The sequence below is a fragment of the Polypterus senegalus genome, chromosome 8, assembly GCF_016835505.1.
Source record: "Polypterus senegalus isolate Bchr_013 chromosome 8, ASM1683550v1, whole genome shotgun sequence".
NCBI lineage: Eukaryota > Metazoa > Chordata > Cladistia > Polypteriformes > Polypteridae > Polypterus > Polypterus senegalus.
In genome coordinates, this window is record NC_053161.1 from 150,412,637 (window position 1) to 150,436,221 (window position 23,585).

Genomic DNA, 23,585 nt, shown 5'->3' on the forward strand with positions numbered 1-23,585 from the left:
CTGTGTTCTTTCCTTTACCCTTATACAAAGTGCCTTGTTTATATTATCAGGATTCTGCAGTCTCAGAATCAGCATGCCTTTGCCTTCCTTACTTGTGCCTCAGCTGGCAACTGTTAGAGAGAAGTGAGTTGTGATGAAGAGATTTAAGATGAGACAAGCCTCAACTTGAAAGATGTTAAATGGAAAGTTTGGACCAGCCTTTACTAATTTTACTTTGTAGTGTCTGCTTTTATTAGGGAAAAATAAAGGATAGAGAAATTTTGGATAGGTATTTTCTGCTTGTTTACTCTCCTTTAACACGTACCATTTACAAAGTAGTCACTCGCGCTTCCATCTGTGCACTGAAGTTTGAACATAGGACATGCTGTACTGAGTTACCAGGGGATTTTCAAATTTACCTCAATTGTCACTATTGTTAGTGCTGTGGAGGCATATGTAAGAATTGTGTGTGCGGGTATCAAAAGGCATTGTAATGTGTACACCTATAATTTTGTAAGTAAGGAATTTGAAAGTGTATTACTCAATATGGGACGCCAAGAAGACTGTCTGTCTGAAATGGTTACTGCCTCTCAAGGACATGGCTCTTGACATTCATTTGTGACCCATTACTAGCCTACACATTGCAGCCCTCCCACATCTCCATATGCATCCTTTGTTCTACTGTAAAGGCCATATGCATGGGTCAAGTTTTAGCTGAATTTATTAGAAAAGATCAAGATAAATACTTACAGCAAAGGTGTTAGATCATGTAAGGACAAAGTGGGATTGTAGAGCATGAGAGCAAGTCTACAGGCATGTCTAAGAGCTATGAAGTACATCTAATATAAGCTCAGCACAGAACCTTTATCATTGAGACCAATATTTTATGTTCTTCATTTTATTAGGAACACTCACAAAGAAGTGAGAACTAAAGAGTCTCAAACTAAATATTCTAAAACCAAAACATTTGACTTAATTAACATCAATAGTCTGTGCTTTTGTTTTTATAAATGTCAACAAAACCAGGCAAAAAAAACAGTTGGCTAAAAAGGTTTGTTTACTGTCTTAATTTATGTCCTGTTTGTCAGATTGATTTAAATAAAACCACACATCTGTTGTAGCCTCCAGGACCAAGTTTGCCCATCACCGTTATCAGTGTTTGTTAGCTATGCAAAGGCAGAAAATATATGTGCATCTCGAGGGTACTTTTTTCCTTAGCTTTTAGATTTAAAATGTTAATTCAATTACTTTCATTATGGAGAACTTCAATAGCAGTATTCCACATCATTGTTCCAACACAATTAAAGAAGATAACTATGGTCCGAGTACATCTTTCATTTCAAACAGGGTTTGGAGGCCATTGGATGTGTTTTATTGTAGGCTCAGTAAATGGAACAGTGATGATATAATTTAAGCTGAATACCTCTTTAATTCAACTGAAAGATACTTAATTTTAGAGACCCATTTTCAAACCAATGTATTATGAAGTTATTTATTAAATGTAGTTTTAGGTGTGTAAATTATAGTTTGAGTTCCAAATCAGTTTGGTTCCTGAGTCAATGCTGTGTGTGGCCATGAGTGAGTACAGTGTATCCTACAAGTGCCTTGATGTAAATTATTTTAGGCCGAGACGTACGAGACTATAGTGGTCAACCCAGCCACAACTTGTTAGCAGGTGCTGCTTACTGTACTGTATGTTCTCGGTTAAAGGAAAGGGTCTTTGTTTATGGACTGTTTATTATGCAGTCACAACCATTAGACTTAACCATGGTAAACTGGTGTAACAGGAGCTTATATCTCCAGATAACACCGGTATAATGGTTATAAAGTCTTCATAAGCCACATAACAAGTACCATGTTTAAACACAGTGTTGCTCATACAGCAGTAGCTTTGGGCAGAGGTTAGTGATCTTCTTGCTCTTAAACATTATCTGACCTGAATTGAGTTTTTTTCCCTTTGGTGGTGTAAGGAGCACTTTAACACTAGAATTACCAGAGCCTACGAAAAAACTCGTAGGTCCGTCCCACCTTAAATCGCTTCTTAAAACCGTTCTCACCTCTCTGCCAGTGTCTTTTGTTAATCTAAATGTGCTGATAAAAGAAAAGCTGCAAGTAGCTGGCTATTCCATCCCCCCAACGACTTAGAACGTGCATAAACTTCTCCCAGCTCATGCCTTGATTGATTATCTGGGAGTGAAGTGGAGTTTTAGAGTGGAAATAATAGATTATTTGGAATACACGCATTTCACGTGTGTTCCGTTTCTACAGTAATCCGTGTAAACACATTTTTAAAACAGAAACATTTTTTATATTGTAGTAGTAAATGACAAAATGTAAGCATAAACTATATAATGTATGAAGCCTGAAGTCCAAATATCAAACACTTTCACAAAAGGTATAAATATAACAGAACAAGCATGCTTTTATTCAAAAATATAACTGCAGAAAAAAGCCGCCTTAGCATGCCACATTGACACATACTTACTACAGCTGCCACGGTAGTGTAATGGTATCAGCCGCTGAATAGTATTCAAAAGGTCATGAGTTCGATCCCACACGATTCAGTTTTGAGAAGTAAACTGCTCTTATTCTTACTATTTTAGAATAAAAACATGCATTTGATTTTAGTTTGTAACAGCCGATGTAATTTATGATACTTGTAAAGGTTAGGTTTTTTTTTTAATTCACTTTTCATTCTCTCAGTTGTGTTCAGGATCCTTCCCTACCCTCCCCCCTATCTGAGAATGCTGTTTTCACATAAAGCGTACTTGTGACTGCATTCTCGTACCAATGCTTGCAAACTGAAATGCCTGAGTGCACTTTTCGTGGCATTACACATCTATTTTTTTGAGCATGCCCGTGTCGCTCAAACGCAGGAACATATGTTGGTGTACAAGTATAACAAAACAAGTGCACTTTTATTCTAGAGTATAAGTGAAGAAAAAATAAAGCAAGTTACAGTAGGCGGTTGATACGACAGCTTGCGTGGTGCAATGCTAAGAACTGCTGATTTCCGATCCGTGCTATATAAAATCATCACATTCAAATATTAACAATTCCCAGACACCCTTGCTACATTCACGACATGTGTACACATCTCTCTGTGCTATGGTTCCTATTACACTGAATGAGCACCTGACATTGTACTTTCTTCCCTAAATAAATCACATTCGAGTATAGCGTCTCCAAATAAATCACATTCGAGCTATAGCACGTCTCCAAATAAATCACATTTGAGTTATAGCGCGTCTTTATGTGAAAACAGCATCGTCAGATTGTGGGAGGTGGATCGTGAATGCGACTGAGAGAATGAAACTGAATTAAAAAAAAAAAAGCTAACCTTTACATTTATCATGCATTTACACTGGCTCTTACAGACTGACTGAAATCAAATGTATCTTTTTATTCTAAAATAGTTCAGTGCTGTACATGCAATATTATTTGAAAACGAACAGAGTCAGATCGGGTTTGAATACATGCTGATGCTGTTACAGAAGGAGTCAGCTTATTCAGTGCAGCAGTTTCAACGCACAGTACATGCAATATTATTTAAAAACGAACAGCGTCAGATCGGGCGCATATTCAAACCCGATCTGACGGTGTTCGTTTTCAAATAATATTGCATTAGTGCGATGATGTTTTTACATATATTGTCTCTTTCATTCATCTTGCGGTTTGTAATCAGTGACCGCGTGTTTTTTCCTCGATCTTGCCATTTCGCACATGTTGCTGTATGGTGGTGTTTCTTTTGTACTCCAGGACATGTAGAGGACAGAATAGTACAGAGCAGTAAGCGCTATATGCAATCGTACAGACAGACAGGCAGAGAAGGCACTAGATATATAAATAAACAGGGAAGGCACTGTATAATAGATATATAAAAAACAGCTAAGGGGATAGATATATAGATAGGTAGGAAGGAAAGGCACTATATGATAGGCAGACAGGGAAGCTCCTATATAATAATAACATTACTGTTATTACTATATAGATAGACAGGAAGTTCAGGCAGGCGGCGAAGGTTAAAAATAAATTAATTTTCTCCCCAGCGGGGAATCGAACTCGGATCTCTTGAGGTACAGCAAGTCTACTGTGCTCTAAGTGATGAAATCTTACCAGTACGCCACAGAAGCTGTTGTAAAAGTCTTGAACCTTTTATGAAAGTGTTTATTTGCTCTTTGGCTGTCAGACTTCACACATTTTGTAGTTTATGTCTACATTTTGTAACATTTATTACTAAAATATGAAAAAGTTTCTGTTTTAACATTGTGTTTACACAGATCACTATAGAAACGGAACACACATGAAATGCGTATGTTCCAAATAACAATCTATTATTTTCACTCTAAAACTCCACTTCACTCCCAGATAATCGAGGCATGATCTCGGAGACGTTCGTGCACGTTCTGAGTCGGTGGGGGGATGGAATAGCCGGCTGCTTGCAGTTTGTTTTTATCGGCACATTTACAGGACAAAGGAGGCTGGCGGAGATGTGAGAATGGTTTTAAGAAGCGATTTAAGGTGGGATGGATCTACGAGTTTTTTCGTAGGCTCTGGTAATTCTAGTGTTAAGAAACTCAAACACCTGATAAATATGCAGTTATTGGAGGAAGCAATACCCAGATGTCTTGTTTGGGTTTGGTCCAACACTGAATTCACATTCACAGCAGTGATTTGGATATTGCAAAGCTGTTGTGGTCAATGTGCTTCTTTAAAGTTGCATGGAAGTATGTGGCAGGCAGTAGACAAATTAGAGGTCAGAAAAGTTTGGCATTTTCCTTGCAGATGTAATTGTGTGATTGGCCACTACATTGGTACAGTAGTAGCATTTTAAGACTTTTCTCTTGGATTATGTTGTCGAAGCATGATTTAAGTCTGTGAATGAAGCTGTTGATTTACTGCTCGGTCAACATCTTCATCCATTCCCATAATCACAAGCCCTGGGTGGTGACTGAGAGATGGTTACAGTCAGGTTCCTGCACAGGGTTGTTGGGCTCATTCTCTCTTGAGAGGATTTTGACCTCAGAATAAAATTCCCGCTCTTCTTTGTCAAGTCCATAAGGTGGTTTGAACATGTAGTTGGGGTGCCCCCTGGACACCTTATTGTAAAGGTGTTCAAGGCATTGCCTACTGGGAGAGCAGTAAAGGATTGACAACAGACTGACAATAGACATGATGGAGGGAATAAAGCAATATCTGGATAATACTGAAGAAGAGCTAGTGGAGTCTTCAGGGGGATAGGCATGCTTCGTCCACCTAGCTCAGCATTTTGTTAAAATGACTGTTTGTTTTCCATATTACATATTCCATATATTCCATATTACATATACATAAATATATGTAGCTGCACTAGAGAAAGTCTAGGGAAGAGCAACTAAGTTGATTCTGGAACTAAGAAGTATGAGCTAGGAGGAGAATTTCAATGAATTCAATTTTTTCATTTTAAGCAAATTGAGATTAAGGGTTGATGTGATTGAAGTGTTTAAAATTATGAAAGGAATTTGTACAGTGGACCCAGGCTGTTACTTTAATAATTTTGTAACAAGATCACAGGGACACTTTTGGTACTTAAGGGCAGATTTCTCACAAATGTTAGGTTTTCCATTACTTGAAGAACCACAGATTAATGTGATAAATTACCAAAATTTGTGGCAATAGGGTAGAACTTCAGGGACCTTCACATCACAACTTAATGTTGTTTTGGACAGTCTAGGTAAATAGGAGTAACACATTTATTCAGCTCAATGTCGTGTTCTTTTCACAATTGTTCCAATGATGCTTATTATTGTGCAGTAGCCTTGAGCACAGGTTCAGCACACAGGGCAGGACTTGCAAAGGCTTTGGTAATGTTCTTTGAGTTGAATAGATGCCAACTGGCAAGTGTGAAGTTAAATAAGAACTGACTAACCACTGCTTATGTCTATAGTGCTCTTTAATAAGAAGTTAAGTAAAATTATTGGCTAACTAAAAAAGATTACAATATGCAAGCTTTCGAGACAACTCAGGCCCCTTCGTCTTTTTTAGTTAACCAATAAAAGGTGTCATTTTACTAGACTTCTCACTGCATTTATAATGGCTAACATGGCACAACACCTTAGTGCTCTTTAGTAGAATTTTTTTTTTTTTAATAAAACATGTAGGCAATTTAAAATTAGTCCAGCTATCCAAATATCTCAAACATTGCTGGTAGTTTTGCTGGATATTCAGCGGTCAAAAAGACTATTTTCTGGTAAGTGGCTAAATGTATAAATTGGCAATGTGAAATATCTGTTGTCATCTAGGTTTCTGCACGAGGAATACACAGAGGGCAATATCCAGCACCTGAGAGTACAAGCTCGAATGTTAACCAGCAGCATCCCTACCTGTCTGACCACCTGGAAAATGTAATAAAGCAGATGAGTCTTGATGCTCTTTTCTTTACCCTCCTCGAGGTCTGTCAGTGCTTTTCTGTTATAGGGCAATTACAGACATACCTTTATGAAGGAGGACTGGCAGTTTAAGTAGCGATGTTTAAATGGGCATTTTTATTTTTACTCTTCAGTGCCATTGCTGTTGAAAATGAGTTGAAAGGGCGGGCAGAGGTGAGTGTATTTGAAGTGGGGAAGTAAATGTACCTGAGAAAGGTGAGCTTTGTTTTCATTTTGCAACTATCATCTCACTTAGCTCTATGTTCATTAGTTTGTTTTCCCTCTCTCTATGAAGGATTTGACTAGGTAAAGTTTTCTGCATTGTCATATTTTCCATGAAACCCATAGTTATTTTTAGTAAGAGTAATCTTCAGATACTGCTTATTTGCATTTATATTGTGTGCTAATTCATATTGTTTTATAATTTTGCTGTTTGTAATCCAAATATGTGTTAGTAAGTAAAATTATTTTCTTATGGGCGCTTTTACCATTTGCAACAAACACATTTTTAGCAGTGTAACTGCATAATACATTTGGCATAATTGCAATCTTTGTTGCTTTACTTTAACAACCACTATAAATGTCCTTACATTATTCTGGAAATGCCAAATGAGGTTTGATATAATAAGAATTAGTCCCATTTTCTAACAAAAAAAAAAAGGGTTTTAAAGTTCAGTCCTGTGGGCTCGAGGCTTTCGCCCCAACAAATTTCTTTAATTTGACGCCGGCTTTCATTAAGCAAACAATTTTTTCCAAATTGTATTTTTAAGAACTGGTTGCACATATTTACTGAAAGGTTAGATGCGTTAATTAGGTATTTTTGTTTTTAGTACTTTGTTTTTCTTTAATGCTCTGGATATTTAAGTCATTATTTATTAAGAATTACACCACTGGGTAACGCTGAAGTAGCTATCCTTTAACATTCAGAGTTGCTTGCCCCTTTGCTCTGCTTGTTGCTAATTATTGGTATTTGAATATAATGAAGAAAGCAAACTCCACAGAAAAAATGAATTAAAAAGACAATGACAAAACAGTTAAGCATGTGCAGATATTGCAGAATAATACACACATGGCTTATCTCTGGTAGTATCTTGTAACTCTCACACTGATTCACTTTTTCCTATTGCAGAATAGGAGAAGGAAAAAAGGTCAGCTAGTTAATGAAATTAAAATAAAAGTAAAAATGTCTGCCAGATTGTGAAAGTGGCAGGAATGAAAATTTACAGAAACAGCAGGGACTGAGCTTGAGAACCATTAATCTAACACTTTAGTAGTTTCACGTTTTACTATCCAATGCCAACTGCCTGGCTGCACCTTTTTTCCCCAAGTGATATTCATGTGGTCAGTCCTCAAAGTAAAGGGTACTGTCCACTGTAGAGCTAGATAGTACACAATTTCAGGTGTTTGGTCTGTTGTTTTATATAATTGTGTGTATATTCCATTAATGTATAATACCGTGTGTGTTATCCGTAATGTATGCATATATTACATAGTGTTGGTGTATATTTGTAAATTTTTCAGTTTATATATGGTTGTGCTCTGTTTGTTTGCAAAATATACATAAACATATATTGGTTTATTATGGATGTAAAACACTAGGCCTTAATGTTGAAATAACTATTAAGTCACTAAAGTGATTCCTTAAAATGGCTACAGACACTTGACATTTCGCCAGCAGTTGCCATTTCACTGTAGTGTCTGTTGCTTGCTGTGCATTTCTTTAGAAAGATTGCGGTTGTTTGAGTCACACATGGACTGTTAAAGCCCTCTTGATGTTTGTGCTGCTAGCTAAAATGATTAAGATCGCAGATTTTAAGATTATCTTCAATGTTAGTTCTCCCTCTAGGGATCAAATGATGAATGCCAGTCCTCAAGTGCCATTTGTGAATAGACACATCTTGGCTTTTATTCACTGAGCTCTTGATACTTTTAATATCCACGTTGCTACAGCTGTAACTGCAACATACTTTGAGTAATCTCAAGGGACTGGTTTTGGTCAGTACTGTTAGGAACTATAATTTATCATAGAGTAATGGAGGCTGTCTTACTTTGTTTATAGCATGCCTCTTTTGTCATTCTGAATGGGCAGATGTTTTAAAAAATGAAAGTATTTTTTATAGTATTGAGCTTTAAATATTCATTTTTCCACAACTACTAAATCATTCTATCTTGAACATTTTAACTCCATACTTGGCTAATAAAAGACACAAGATGATTTAGTGTCACATGGCAGCAATCTATTGATTGAATGTAGTGGTTTGTCTTAATTCTATTTATATATGTATGACTGTGATAGTTTTCATATTTTGTGGTAATTTGCTATTTGTTTGCAATTCTTCCTTTACACTGAAAGGGTTGTACTATTTGTAAAGCTTTTTCCCCCCAGAAGGTTAGAGGTTCTTGAAGGAATGTCTAAGCCATTGATATGCGAGTTAAGTTTCCACTGTCTAATCGTGAAATAGCTCCATTTGCTCAGTTCACCTGTAAATGTATTAATTTTTGCTTTTTAACCTGCCTGCCTACACTATCAAAGAACCCCCCAAAATACCCAATGAAAGTGGGGTGGGCTGTACAAGGAATTGCATATAAATGACATAAATAAATTAATATAATATAAGAACTGCTCATGGGAAGAAAATAATTTCAATTCTTGAAAGTGAAGTACATAAGTAAAAAAAAAAATGCATTAGCCAAGAAAGCAAGGCTCGTTACTTTGTGTGAGGCGGTGTTTCCAGAGACATGTTTTTTTTTTCTTTGTTCTCCAGTGATGAGTCTTCTTTTGTCTTTGTTTTAGAAAGTGCAGAAATAGTTTTCTGCTGCTTTAGATTTTTATTCTAATTTGCATGTTGTATTCTGACCCGCTTTTTTTAAGATAATGCTTTTTCTCTTCAAATATTTTTTTAAAGAAGTGTTTCAGCAGGTAGAGAACTCCGTCGTATGTTCTTCAGCATGTGATCCCTTGAGTAATTCAGTTAAATAGCTTTTCTGGTGAAACAGCTTATTAGTGTTGCTCAGCAGTGAAAAGTAGAGAAAATTGTTAGAATTGAAGCCTGGTCAGCACCTTTGTGGTGTTTGCATATTCTCTGTGTACCTACATGTTTTTTCCTCTGGATTCTCTTGGTTTTTTATCTACATAATGCTTTGGAAATATTTTAATTTGCCGTGCCCCTTAAACTCTAAGTGACCAGGCCGAACAAGGGTTCAAAAATGTTTTTTTAAAAAAATCTTTTGCCTCATCATGTGGGTCAACTATGCCACACAACTGACACAAAAAATAACTGGTGTTCAAACAATGTGTGTCAACTTCACCATCATCATGATCACGTTACAGTACATGCAGTTGACTTTTAATCTGGTATGAAATCATATGTGCAGTGTTTCATATATTGTCTCCAACAAAATTGAAAAAAACTAATTCTAGAAATTGCATACTATGACATCAATAAATCAGCATAATATAAGAACTGCTCATTGGGAGAAAATAAGTTAGCTCTGGCTCAGTACCATCGCAGATTTCATAGCATTGAATAGCTGAGACTGTTATATTTCCAACAACACATAACAAGGCCATGTTTTAAACAAAAGGACCCAGCCCAGGCATGCATAATGAACTACTGTCATACCGCAGAAGTCTGAATTTTCATGTGTTTTCACATATTACTTCACAAAACAACAGCGAATATATACTAGTGATACATCAGTGTTTACAGCACTTTCTCCTGATCAGTACAAATCCAAGTGCATGTTTGTATGATGTTATCGATCATGAGATATCCTCCAAAGAGGAGGAGCTGGGGAGCCATGACTGGCATCTACCACATCGCGTTTCTAAAGGGGTAGCTGTGGCTCAATGGGTCATCCGTTTTCAAGCTTCATAGCATTGTATAGCTGAGACTGAGATGTTTCAAATGATAGGTAATATGTCCATATGAACCATAGGCAAGCATAATCAAAAAAATGTGATTTTTTTTTTGTGTGTGTGCATACAAATATTTATGTTTGTGTGTATGTGAAAAATCATTTGTATTTTATATAAATTTAGATATTTTTATTCTGAGCGTCCCTCCTTGGTAAGCTTCTGGAGGTAGGAGGGGTGCCCATGGTGACAAATGCTGTAACAATTTCTTTAAATGTTTTGGAACGCCTCAGAGGTGAAAAAGCAGACCTGGCATTTACTTGTACACGAGACATTCTGTATCAGAAAACAACAACAACAACAAAAAAATCACTGTGAGCACCTGTGTTTTTCTCCTAGTTCAGCAGCATTTTCTAAGCAAAGGAATGTATAAATTTGACACAAACACAAGTTCCATCACATTTGAGAAGCTATCTGTCAGGGTTTAGTGAAAAATTGAATAAAAAGGCTTTATTTTGGTTTATCTTCCCCTAAGGTGGAAATTGCTGATAAATCCCCTTCAGTGTAAGAGGAAAAGTGTCCTGCAATAGCCTAGACCCCTATGTTGGTTCTATTCTTGTGCGCGATGATCATGGTGTTGGCTTGAGCCATCCAAATCAGTATGATGTACTGTAATTGGCAGCATAATGGTTAACATGTGGATTGTGTAGCTTTGGTAAATAAAGCAGTCACTTGCTGCTTAAGAAACATTTGCTAGATGTTTTCTGTTTTCCATGGATTTCATACAACTTTACTACACAAACTTTTCTTGTTCGTAGTTGTTAGTTTTAAACATATGCTGTAAGCTGTTTGGTGCTTTTTTGCATGTCTTGGCTGTATAATCCAAATAACACAGACTAATGAAAGGGGCCATAACTGTTGTAATGAGCCACTCACAGTTTCACTGTCATGATTGTTATGCCTTTGACATGAGTAAGCTCACTGTCCCTCTTATATGTTCTCAAAGTTACACTTAATGTTACATAAACGAGGTTGGTGTTGGCAAGGACATGTGATTATAAAATGCGTGCTCCTATGCCCCATAATTTGGGAGGGTGGGGGATTGCTGTCAGCAATTGTGGGTGAAAACAGAAGAATAGCCATTAAACTGGAAAAGAGAAACCAAGACAGTGTAGGCTGTGTTTTATAGGTTAGCATCTTTATTGACCCATTTACATAATACAGTTAACTTTTTACTTGCTATGATCAATGACTAGAACTACCTTACATTAAAACATCTTCGGTGAGAGGTTCAGCCACGCAGCACTTAATTTCTTGCTTCTATAATCGGTCTTCTCATTATCTAACAAACTGACCAATTCAGGGTCCCACAAAGTGGATATCATCTCTAGTTTGGGCATCATCCTATCAATGAGCACATTAGTAGACATAAAAAAAAAATACCAAGATAGGTTCACTTGCATTAATTTAATATATTATTAATTTTTTTTTTTTACATAGTTGCTTTAGATGGTAGCATATAATTTATTTATATATAGTACAAAGCAGCAGAGCACATTACGGAGTCCTTATTTCTAGGAGCCTGCCTTGCATAATCCATTACTTTTACACATTGAAGTTCTTTTGAACAGCAGATTAGAAGATGGGGGGAGGGGGATTTGGGATAATCCACAGGCCACTCTTGTTGTAATATTCCATTATAAGCAGTTGGGTTTACTTTACAGTTAGACTAGTCTGTCTCAGTTTTAAGTTGTTTTTATTTTTTCCTTGTAATTTGTGCAATGTCCCTAATCTTGTGCTTCTTTTGTTTCTTTACTATATTACAGGTCCGCCGTCTTTATCGCCAAGCTCTACAGAAGCTGCCACTCTGTGCTTCATTATGGAAAGATGTAAATTTTCCTTTTCACCCCTTGAGTCGTTTTTCTTTTCTTTCTTTTAACTTTGTGTGTTTCACCTTTATTGTAAAATCTGCTTCCATTTTTTTTTTGTTACAGCAACTCCTGTTTGAAGCTTCAGAAGGAGGTAAAACTGATAACCTGAGAAAGCTTGTTTCCAAGTGCCAAGAGGCTGGAGTCAGTCTAGACGAGCTTTTAAGTTTGAGCTCAAACAGAACGGAAGGAAAGGATCACTGACCTACGGGTACAGTTAGTCCTCTGTCCCCTCCCCAAAATATCTTAACGGCTTAAGTAAAAAAATTTTCTCCATGGAGAGAGAGAAAAAAATTCTAGTGTCTGCAAGATGCAGATGCAAGTGTCGCTCCTCCCCAGTTCAGTGTTCTTTCCTGACGCCAGGGAACATTTTCTGTTCAAGACATCCAAGAGCCAAGGCTAAAGAACTCCTCCTGCTTGGCCTAAATCTGGGCACTTTTAAGAATCTTCTTACATCATGTACGTAAGTATGGTTCTTCAGAATGGCAGATCTTATTTTATTTTTATTTTTTTTTTCCTCTTTATTTTTGTACTGTCATTGAGTTTTTACTCAAGCTTCAAGTTTGATGCCTGTGACATCTTTCTTTTGGTGTTAATGTTTACATGTTAATAGGAGGGCTAAACAACTCGTTCTGTCTTTTACTTTGTCGTACATATATATTTTTTGTTTTCTTCCAAGAACCATATTTTGTAAATTTTCTTTATTTCAGGATATTAATTTATATAAAAGCGGAACATCAGGTATTTTTTTGAAAGTAATCTCTGCAAATTTATTATGTTGATCGCGTTTCGGTAGAAGAAAGTCTTTTCCCGGGGTCTCTTCTGCTTATGATGAGACTCTGCCGCAGAGACTACTGGAACTTGAAAGTGCAGCAGAGCTTGCTGTTGGCTCCCCATTTTCCACATGTGGAACCTGGAGAAAGAATAAAGGGCAAGAGCTCATGTGCAATCATTTTGTGAAAACAAAAATAATTTTATCAATGTTTATATATATATTTATAAAAAATATCTATATAAACAGTTATAAAGAATATCTAAAAAGCAGTTGAACACCAACCTTCATTTGGCTGTTTTGTATGGAATACTACTTTGTAGTATTGTTATCTTAATGTGTTTATATTAAACTCTTTTCACTATTTATACCAATGACTTGCAGAGTCTTTCTTTAGCCTTTGTTGACTTTGTTTTTTGTGTAATGCATTCTGTTAGCCCTGCACAAAATCTTTTACCCCCCTTCCCAAGATCTGTGCTTGACGGGATGGACTCCTCAGCCATCTGAGGACACTCGGATAACTTAGACTCCCAGGAGATTTCAAAATCAGGCAAAACTCTGAAACATTTGAACTGTTTCTTTAACTTTGCTGATGTATTTTGTTCCATCCAAATAGCATTTAATTATGGACATTAAGTGCTTGCTTCAGGTTAATTAAATACATCTTTCACTAATTTAAACTTTTCAGCAATCAATATGTGTTATATAGCACACTTCACGATACGTATTGTCATAAGGTCCCTTACAAGACAGACAATAAGTTAAGTACATGTAGACCACAAGCTCTTTATGACAGCGTCAAACTTACTGTGCTCCTGCTCTCCAAGGGGCTAGATGAAGATTAGCAGTATCTTTTCAAATCTATGGGAGTCTGCTGGTGGGAAATGTCCTTGTGCAGCTCTGAGGCTAAGTAAGCGTTGATTGGGACAATCATTTCCTTCTAGTGAATAAAAATGGAGGACTTTAGAAAGGCAACAAGAAAGTTTTAAACATGTTGGTTGGACTGATTGGTGGGGCAGCTCCAGGGCTGCATTTTAACTTGTCTGACATTCCTCCTGTTGGTCCCACTGTTTTCTTGATGCTTATCGTCCTACACAAAACAAGCTCTGTGAGTTTACGTACTGTAAAAAAAAAAAATTGGTAGGAGGTGTGTCTAGCAAGTTTCAGGCAGGCCTCTGGTCAGATGTTCTGCAGAAGAGAAAGAAGAGAGGTTGATGCACTTCGCCAATCCCTGCCCTTATTTTCCACCCTTGGTCAAGCCCTTAGCCTGCCTTCCATACGCTTGTGTGTGACAGTAGGCAGTGCATTTACAAACAAGATTGGATGAAGATCTCATCAGTTGATTTGCACACCATGCAGTCAAGAACCTGGGGCTGGTGCACACCAGTGATAAAGATGTACTTCAGCTTGATTGTACTACTTTTTTCTAAGGGGCATTTTGCCTTTTAAAGAAGCTCAAGATATAAGAAACTGCATCGCCAACCACCTCAAGCACAAAGAAAAGCAGAGAATGCACAGCTTCAGTAAAAGCTATATATGAATATGGTTCACCACAAAGCTCATTTTATGCATATGGTGTGCTAGCGCTTTACTAAAGTGGACAATATAGTCCAGATTATTTTGTGTGTAGTCATCTGTGCCCAAAACTGAATGATAAAACTACGTCCATCAGGTTTTATGAACAAAATTCACCTCTCCTACCCATCCTTGTACATGGCATAGCCTCCAGCACCCTGAGGCCAGTTACAGATGACCATACTCTTCCTTTACAGGTCTACCTGAGCAAATGTCTGGACTGTAAGAAGGAAGCCCATGGGGTCCAGTACCTTGGCAGCAGCACCACTAACTGGTTATCAATTTGGTATACAATAAAGTGCATCTTTCATTTAAATTCAAGTACATTTTGGTAAATACATGACTGACTGACACTTGTTCTCTTCATGTGGCTTAAAGAAGCATCAAGTTGGAAAGTTTGAAATAATACATAGTTGGATGGTTATTGTGACTCTTCGACAAGTAAAGTGCGAAGTCTGGCATCAAAATAAAACTTAATTGGCAAAATACTCTGCTTACAAATACCCAAGCAGTAAGAACTACCACAGAAAACACTGTTATTGTCTTGGGTAAGGAAGGAAGCAGATGAGCTTCATCTTCTAGCTGTGATCAAGATCAGAGTGATGCCAACTTGAACAAACAGTGCAGTGCAGTGCCTGAATTTTGTCTTGCAGACTCAGTAGTACTTCAGTCCTGAGTGAAGGGTTTCATTTAAATGTTTGTTAGTAGCGATGCAGATCTTGACTAAATGCCGTCTGGTTGTAGTTTGAAATTCCTCGTACAGTACAGTTTACTAAACCTTGATATCATATATAATAATAAATTGTATAAATTACATGCATTTACAATGGATGAGAAATTCTACCACTTTAAAATACTCAAGGTTTTGGGTTTACATTATTTGTGTCTCCCCAATAGTGCATAGACATACTGTATTAAATGAGTCTCAACAGAGATGCCTAACAGCTTCTGCACGCAGAGCTTTGATCGAAGCAAAGACTTGAACTTGAGTGGACTGAGTCAACATGTCCGCTACTCGTGTCTTCCACTAGAGGGCTGGCTCCTTGAAGATCACTTTAAGAGAAGACTGTTTGAATATTCCAAGTGCAGTTAATGGTGATTTCAGTTGTCTGCTCCTACTACAATTGGCCTTACAATTATTATGAAGGTTACGGGAAGGCTCTCCTGCTTCTGCAGGCCCATAGAAACCCTTGTGGATCATCAATTAGTCTATCAAAAAGTCTGCATTTAAACACATTCATCCAAAACATGGCAGACGATCATGTGTAGACTCCATTCACAGTGTCTACCAGTGACTGGCCACCACCTTCAGCTGCTTCCTGAACAACTGTCAGACCGTCTCCTCTGACAAGTCCCCCTTCTGCTTTTGAACTGAAGACCTGCAATTTATCACGTGAAATAATCTCAAACGGCAGACTGCCAGAACAATGGGTGTCATGGCACAGCTTTTCAATTCTCCCACCATTTTAAAGGGAATTTTCCCCCTCCATGCTGTACAGTCTGCCCTAATTCAAGTCACAAGGATGTAAATCCTGGTTTGGCAGTGGGTGAGAGAACACCATTTAGTTATTGTAACCCTCTGGACCTTAACGTTCAGAAGCAATGCAGTCCTTTTAGGGCTCATTCAACTAAAATACAACCCGTAAGCACCAATGTAATTCATCTGTGGTGGGTTTTCCTGGCAAATGGCTTTAATTTTCCACTTTAAGTCACGGTGTCTGCATGTGCATGGTAAACACATTAAAACAGGGGTGTCTTAAGCCCTGGAGGCGGGCGGGTTTTGTTCCAACCCAACTTCTTAATGAGAAGTTAATTATCTCATGTGAAGCAAAGCACTCATTGCTCAAGCAAAATTTTTATGCTTCATTTTAGTTGTCCTGCTTGGTCAGATTTCCCACCTGTAATTTTTGTTTTTAGCAGCTGCATATATTACCTAGTCCATATCAGTAGAGAGAGCCAGCAGGATTTTTTCCCCATTGAGATCTGATGTGCTTTCAAAGTTTGGAGCAGTTTATATATATATATATATATATATATATATATATATATATATATATATATATATATATATATATATATTTATTTATATACTGTTTGGAACTTCCACGATGTTTTCATCCTGCGCTCATTCATGACCTTCCCAAACATCACTCAGCATTTCTTTCCCCCAAAAAGACTGAATAAAACAAAAAGAGCCCGAGGGTGTGGCCCTTCTCCATTTCAACGAGCCTTATCGTGCTGTCCATGACCCTTCTAAGGCTAAGTTAACAGCCCAGAGAGGTGCGCCAATATCTTTTAATTTCTTCCTTTCAGTCTCTGTTCCTGTTTCAGAAGCGGAACTCCCACAAACACCCTAAGGTAATACTGATGCTCTGTGCAAGAAAGGACAGAGCTGACTATACTTCCTTAGAAGGCTGGCACCCTTCAACATCTGCAATAAGATGCTGCAGATGTTCTATCAAGACGGTTGTGGCAAACGCCCTCTTCTACATGGTGGTGTGCTGGGGAAACAGCATCAAGAAGAAGGATGCCTCATGCCTGGACAAACTGGTGATAAAGGCAGGCTCTATTGTAGGCATGGAGCTGGACAGTTTGACATCCATGGCAGAGCGACGGGCGCTGAGCAGACTCCTGTCAATCATGGAGAATCCACTGCATCCACTGAACAGGATCATCTCCAGGTAGAAGAGTAGCTTCAGCGACAGACTGCTGTCACCGTCCTGCTCCACTGACAGACTGAGGAGATCGTTTCTCCCCCACACTGTGCAACTCTTCAATTCCACCCGAGGTTTAAACGTTAACATTATACAAAGTTATTGTCTGTTTGACCTGCATTGTTATCACTCTTTAATTTAATATTGTTCTTTATCAGTATGCTGCTGCTGTAGTATGTGAATTTCTCCTTGGTATTAATAAAGTATCTATCTATCTATCTATCTATCTCTTATATAGTGCCTTTCATATCTACCCATCTTTTAGACAACGTCTTTATTAGGTATACCAGGTTGGACCCCCTTTTTGCCTTTAGAACTGCCATAATTCGTTTAGGCACTGATTCAACAAGGTGTCCGTAACATTCCTCAGGGACTTTGGTCCATATTGACCTGATAGCATCATGCAGTTGCTGTAGATTTGTCAGATGCACATCCATGATACAAATCTCCTGTTCCATCACATCTCAAAGGTGCTCTATTAGATTGAGATCTGGTGACTGTGGAAGCCATTTGAGGCCAGTGCACTCATTGTCATCTTCAAGAGACCAGTCTGAGATGATTTGAGCTTTGTGACATGGTGCGTTATCCTGCTGGAAGTCGCCATCAGAAGGTGGGTACACTGCGGTCATAAAGAGATGGACGTGGTCAGCAACAATACTCAGGTAGGCTGTGACATTTAAATGATGCTCAGTTGGTACTAAGGGGCCCAAAGTGTGCCATGAAAATATCCCCCACACTATTACACCACTACCACCACCATCACCAGTATGAACCATTGATACAAGGCAGGATGGATCCATGTTTTCATGTTGTAGACCCTACCATCCGAATGTCACAGCAGAAATCGAGACTCATCAGACCAGGCAACGTTTTTCCAATTTTCTATTGCCATGTGAATTTTTGCTTCAGTTGCCTGTTCCTAGCTGAGAGGAGTGTGACCTGGTGTGGTTTCTTCCTGTTGTAGCCCATCTGCTTCAAGGTTCAACGTGTTGTGCATTCAGAGATGCTCTTCTGCATACCTTGCTTGTAACGAGGGGTTATTTGAGTTACTGTTGCCTTTCTATCAGTTCGAACCAGTTTGGCCATTCTCCTCTGACCCATGGCATCAACAAGGCCGAGAGAACTGCCACTCACTGGAAATTTTCTGTTCTTTGGACCATTCTTTGTAAACCCTAGAGATTGTTGCGCATGGAAATCCCAGTAGAAATACTCAGAGCAGCACATCAGGCACCGACGACCCTGCCACCTTCAAAGTCACTTCAATCACCTTTCTTCCCCACCCTGATGCTCGGTTTGAACTTCAGCAGATCGTCTTCACAATGTCTACAGGCCTACATGCATTGAGTTGCTGCAATGTGATTGGCTGATTAGAGATTTGTGTTAACAAGCAGATGAACAGATAATAAAGTTGCCGGTGTGTGTATTTATTTTTTGGACTGAAGCATATCATGATATGGAATCAAATGTATTTAACTCAGTGTCACAGAAGAAGACAAGCCATGCATTGAAATACTTATAGCTTGTAATATAGGAAATGAGTAAATATGGATCAAAATATGCTTAACCTTCAATCTTCTGGAAAAACGCAGAGAGTTGGTGTCCCTAGTTAAGAAATCACTCAGCCTCGTAATCAAAAAGTGCGCATTTAAAGATGCTGCCAGTTTCTGCTAACGCTGTACTCTTTTGGAGTGGCATGGAGGCATCTGTGCAAGTGTCCTCCGGATCTGATAAGAGAGCTCTTACCACATGTGCTGTATTGTATAGAGCTGGTGCTCCACTGTGATGTTTTTGTTGTTATGAGACACTCTTTACAAATCTTCTCAGGTCTATATTTTGTACGCTTTGGTGACTGTTGGATCAATTTGGTTTTTAAGAAAAGTGGGGTCCATAATGAATGACAAATACCAACTCTTCTACATTGTCTATGTAATTGGAAAATGACTTACAGCAAAAAACAGATTAAAACCCGCACAGGCCCCAGGGTGTCACATGAATATATTTACATGTTATGAACAACACCTATAAAAATAAAACGAGCTGGGAGGTGAGCCCCTTCAGTAATCTGAGCGACTCCTACATTAGATCGAGGGGAAGCGTGTCTTGTGGACAAGCATAAGGTAAAAACCAAAACAGAAAACATTTTTCCTCACACACACCCAGAGCCTTACATGACTTACATAGACATTTATGCTTCAGATATGATTCTACCAATGTGTACCTTTTGCCGTTGTCAAGAAAAAGTCAAGCAAAATTACCCCTTTTATTGGCTAACTAGAAAGATTACAATTTCCAAGCTTTCAAGGCAACTCAGGCCCCTTCTTCATGTAGTTTGTAATTTGTAATTGTAATTGATTACATCTTGCCTGAAGAAGGGGCCTGAGTTTAGGGGCCTGTGCTGATACCCGTCTGTCACAAATTACTCCTGACACTCTTCTTCACTCATTCCACCCTGTCTGCACTCTCTTCTTCACCTCTCTTCCACAATCCCCATTACTATGTACTGTTCATCCTAAGAATTTAAACTCATCCACCTTCGCCAACTCTACTCCCTTCATCCTCACTATTCTACTGACCTCCCTCTCATTGACACACATGTATTCTGTCTTCACCTTCATTCTTCTTCTCTCTAGAGCATATCTCCACCTCTCCAGGATCTGTTCAAGTTGCTCCCTACTATCGCTACAGATCACAATGTCATCAGCAAACATCATAGTCCACAGGGACTCCTGTCTAATCTTGTCTGTCAACCTGTCCATCACCATTGCAAATAAGAAAGGGCTCAGAGCCGATCCCTGATGTAATCCCACCTCCAACTTGAATGTATCCGTCACTCCTACCGCAGACCTCACCACTGTCACACTTCCCTCGTATATATCCTGTACAACTCTTACATACTTCTCTGTCACTCCCGACTTCCTCATACAATACCACAGCTCCTCTCTAGGCACCCTGTTATATGCTTTCTCCAGGTCCACAAAGACACAATGCAACTCCTTCTGACCTTGTCTATACTTCTCCATCAACACCTTCAGAGCAAACATTGCATCTGTGGTGCTCTTTCTTGGCATGAAACCATACTGCTGCTCACTAATCATCACCTCACTTCTTAATCTAGCTTCCAGTACTCCTTCCCATAACTTCATGCTGTGACTCATCAATTTCATTCCCCTGTAGTTACTGCAGTCCTGCACATCCCCTTGTTCTTAAATATCAGCACCAGTATACTTCTTCTCCACTCCTCAGCCTTCCTCTCACTTTCCAAGATTCACATTAAACAATCTGGTTAAAAACTCCACTGTCATCTCTCCTAGACACCTCCATGCTTCCATAGGTATGTCATCTGGACCAATGGGTTTTCCATTCTTCATCCTCTTCATAGCTGTCCTTACTTCCTCCTTGCTAATCCGTTGCACTTCATGATTCACTATCTCCACATCATCCAACCTCTTCTCTCTCTCGTTCTCTTCATTCATCAGCCTCTCAAAGTACTCTTTCCATCTGCTCAACACACTCTCCTCACTTGTGAGTACGTTTCCATCTTTATTCTTTATCACCCTAACCTGCTGCACATCTTTCCCAGCTCGGTCCCTCTGTCTAGCCAATCAGTACAGGTCCTTTTCACCCTCCTTGGTGTCCAACCTCTCATACAACTCATCAATTCTCTCAAAGTCTAACCTGACCTTCCTATGCTTGAGGATGACCAGTAGTTTGCACCTGGTGGTACACCCTCGGTCTTTACTTTCATGAAGTCTTCTCTTGATTGTAGACTTTGGCAGTGATGGGTCTCCCTCCTAGAGAGTGATCTTGGTTTGGCTAAATGTTGTGAAGGGGTTCTCCATCACCAAGCACAGAATTCTGCAATCATCTAGCACACTTGTCTTCTGTGGTTTTTCAGACCTTCTGGTGTTGCTGAGTTCACCAGTGTGTTCGTTTTCTTTAATAATGTACCAAATGGTTGATTTGACCTCTCCTGGTGTTTCTGCTGTCTCTCTAAAGGGTTTGTTTTGTTCTCTCAGCCTAATGATGGCCTGGTTTTACTTACATGGCCTGTCATATTGAGAGTTCACAATGACAGCTTCCAAATACAAATTGCACACGTGGAATCAACTGCAGACCTTCTACCTGATTAATAGTAAATTAAATAATGAAGGACCTGCTGACACCTGGCTATGGAACAGCTTGGCAGTCAAATGTCCAAATACTTTGGAGCCCCTGAAAATATGAGGACCATGTATAAAAATGGTTGTCATTCCCAAACAGCCCATACAATAATTTTGTTACCCTCTTTGAATTAAAACTGAGAGTCTACACTTCAATCACATCCTGATTGCTTTGTTTCAGATCCATTGTGGCGGCGTACAGAGTCAAAATTATAAGAATTGTGTCACTGTCCAAATACTTATGGACCTGACTGTACACTGTTTGATGTGAAGGAATAAAAATGGTAATGTCTTTTAAAAAATGTATGGCATTGCTGTGAGTAAAAAAAAGTCATCAGTTAATTTCAGATGTATTATCTTGAGCTCACAGTACAACGGCATTCTTATTTGCCTGCAAGACCAAGAAGCACCACCAAACTGCCACTTTCCTTGACTGGCATTCCAAGTCTTGAACTAGTGTTTATATAAATTATAACGTCACCCCCCTGGGTTCGCTTCCCATGTCCTCCCTGCGTGGAGTTTGCATGTTCTCCCCGTGTCTGCATGGGTTTCCTCCCACAGGTTAGGTGCATTGGTGATCCTAAATTGTCCCTAGTGTGTGCTTGGTGTGTGGGTGTGGGTGTGTGTGCCCTGCGGTGGGCTAGATAAATAGATAGATAGATACTTTATTAATCCCCAAGGGGAAATTCAGGGCTAGCGCCATGCCCGGAATTTGTTCCTGCCTTGCGCCCTGTACTGGCTGCTGATATAGCGGGTTGGAAGATGACTGACTGACTGACACTAGAGGGTCAGCTCAGGCTGGACGGTTTGGAGTCAGAGAGGCGAGATTGCATTGGTTTGGACATGTGCAGAGGAGAGATGCTGAGTATATTGGAAGAAGGATTTTAAGAATAGAACCGCCAGGCAAGAGGAAGGCCTAAGCGAAGGTTTATGGATGTGGTGAGAGAGGACATGCAGGTGATGAGTGTAACAGAACAAGATGCAGAGGAAAGAAAGATATGGAAGAAGATTCTCCACTGTGGCAACCCGTAATGGTAGCAGCCAAGAGAAGAAGAAGAGGATTAATATATGTATGTATGAAAATATATTTATAAAATATAATGTAAAAATAAATATATACGTATAAATATACACATGAGAGATGTTCAAAAACTTTCTGCACTATAATATTTTCGCTGGAAACAGTAAAGGTGGGAGGAGAAGTGTCTGAGAGTGTCATGCGACTGGGAAAATTGCATTGCAAAGGAAGGTGACTATGTACGAAAGTGATGCAATTTGTTTATGAATTTCTTAATAGAGATAAAAAAAAGCATGGAAACTTTCTGAACGTCCCTCATGTATATTTATGTATAATTATATATAATTAATTTAAAAAATATACAATACCATACTATAGCAGACTATTATCAAATATGAAAAATATAGATTGATAGTAAAAGTCTTTTTGCAGAAGCTCAATAAATAAGTAAATATATTTTGACAAACAACACATCTTTTCTCAAATACACACCATAAAATTTAAGTATGAAAAAATAAATATGAATATATTAAATTAATGTCTGAAAGTACTGAAATATACATACAATTATAATGTATATCAATACACAATTAAGTATCTAAATCAAATGTTTCTAACAAAAACATATGAAATTTAAATAAATTAATCCGTGTATATATTAACGTGTGGGGAAAACAAATCTCTAAAATAATGGTAAACAGTAAACAAACAAGGAAATTAATAAATTACTACTATGTATTTTGCCTGGCATCTCCTGCTGCTGACATTCAACAATCGACTCCAACTCTACAAGGTAAAGAGGGCTTTTATAAAATTAATCAATTCATGTATCATAAATATCTGGACGTGTTTAGTTTGTCAATAGTTTTTATGTATATTTCAAAAAAAAATCAAAAAAAGCTTTGGAGTTTTGCAGATTTGAACTCCGTCTTCCTTGGTCGTTTCTGTTGTTACAATGACATGCTGTGACCACAAGATGTCACACATTCACTTTTATTATTGTAGCAAACTATTTAAATCTTTACATTCCTTGTACTAACGGTTAGAAACACATTGTGGTGTATATAATTATACTGCCACGACCCTGTGAGGGCTCTTTTGTATTGTAAGTTAATATATAATCATTTTTTGCCTTGTTAATAAAATGATCTGAATTGATGCAGGACAATGATGCTG

General features: G+C 38.3%; 1 protein-coding gene across 1 annotated transcript in view; it reads left to right on the forward strand.

Annotated features, from left to right (window-relative positions):
- LOC120534381 (zinc finger C3H1 domain-containing protein-like) overlaps positions 1–12,714 on the forward strand; it is a 99,540-nt gene extending 86,826 nt beyond the window's left edge. Inside the window, exons 32-35 of the mRNA XM_039761930.1 lie at positions 6,261–6,362; positions 6,521–6,560; positions 12,069–12,131; positions 12,237–12,714. Coding sequence (XP_039617864.1) covers positions 6,261–6,362; positions 6,521–6,560; positions 12,069–12,131; positions 12,237–12,374 — 343 coding nt within the window. The 3' untranslated portion in view covers positions 12,375–12,714. The remainder of the gene's footprint in view (positions 1–6,260; positions 6,363–6,520; positions 6,561–12,068; positions 12,132–12,236) is intronic.
- Positions 12,715–23,585: the final 10,871 nt, after the last annotated feature.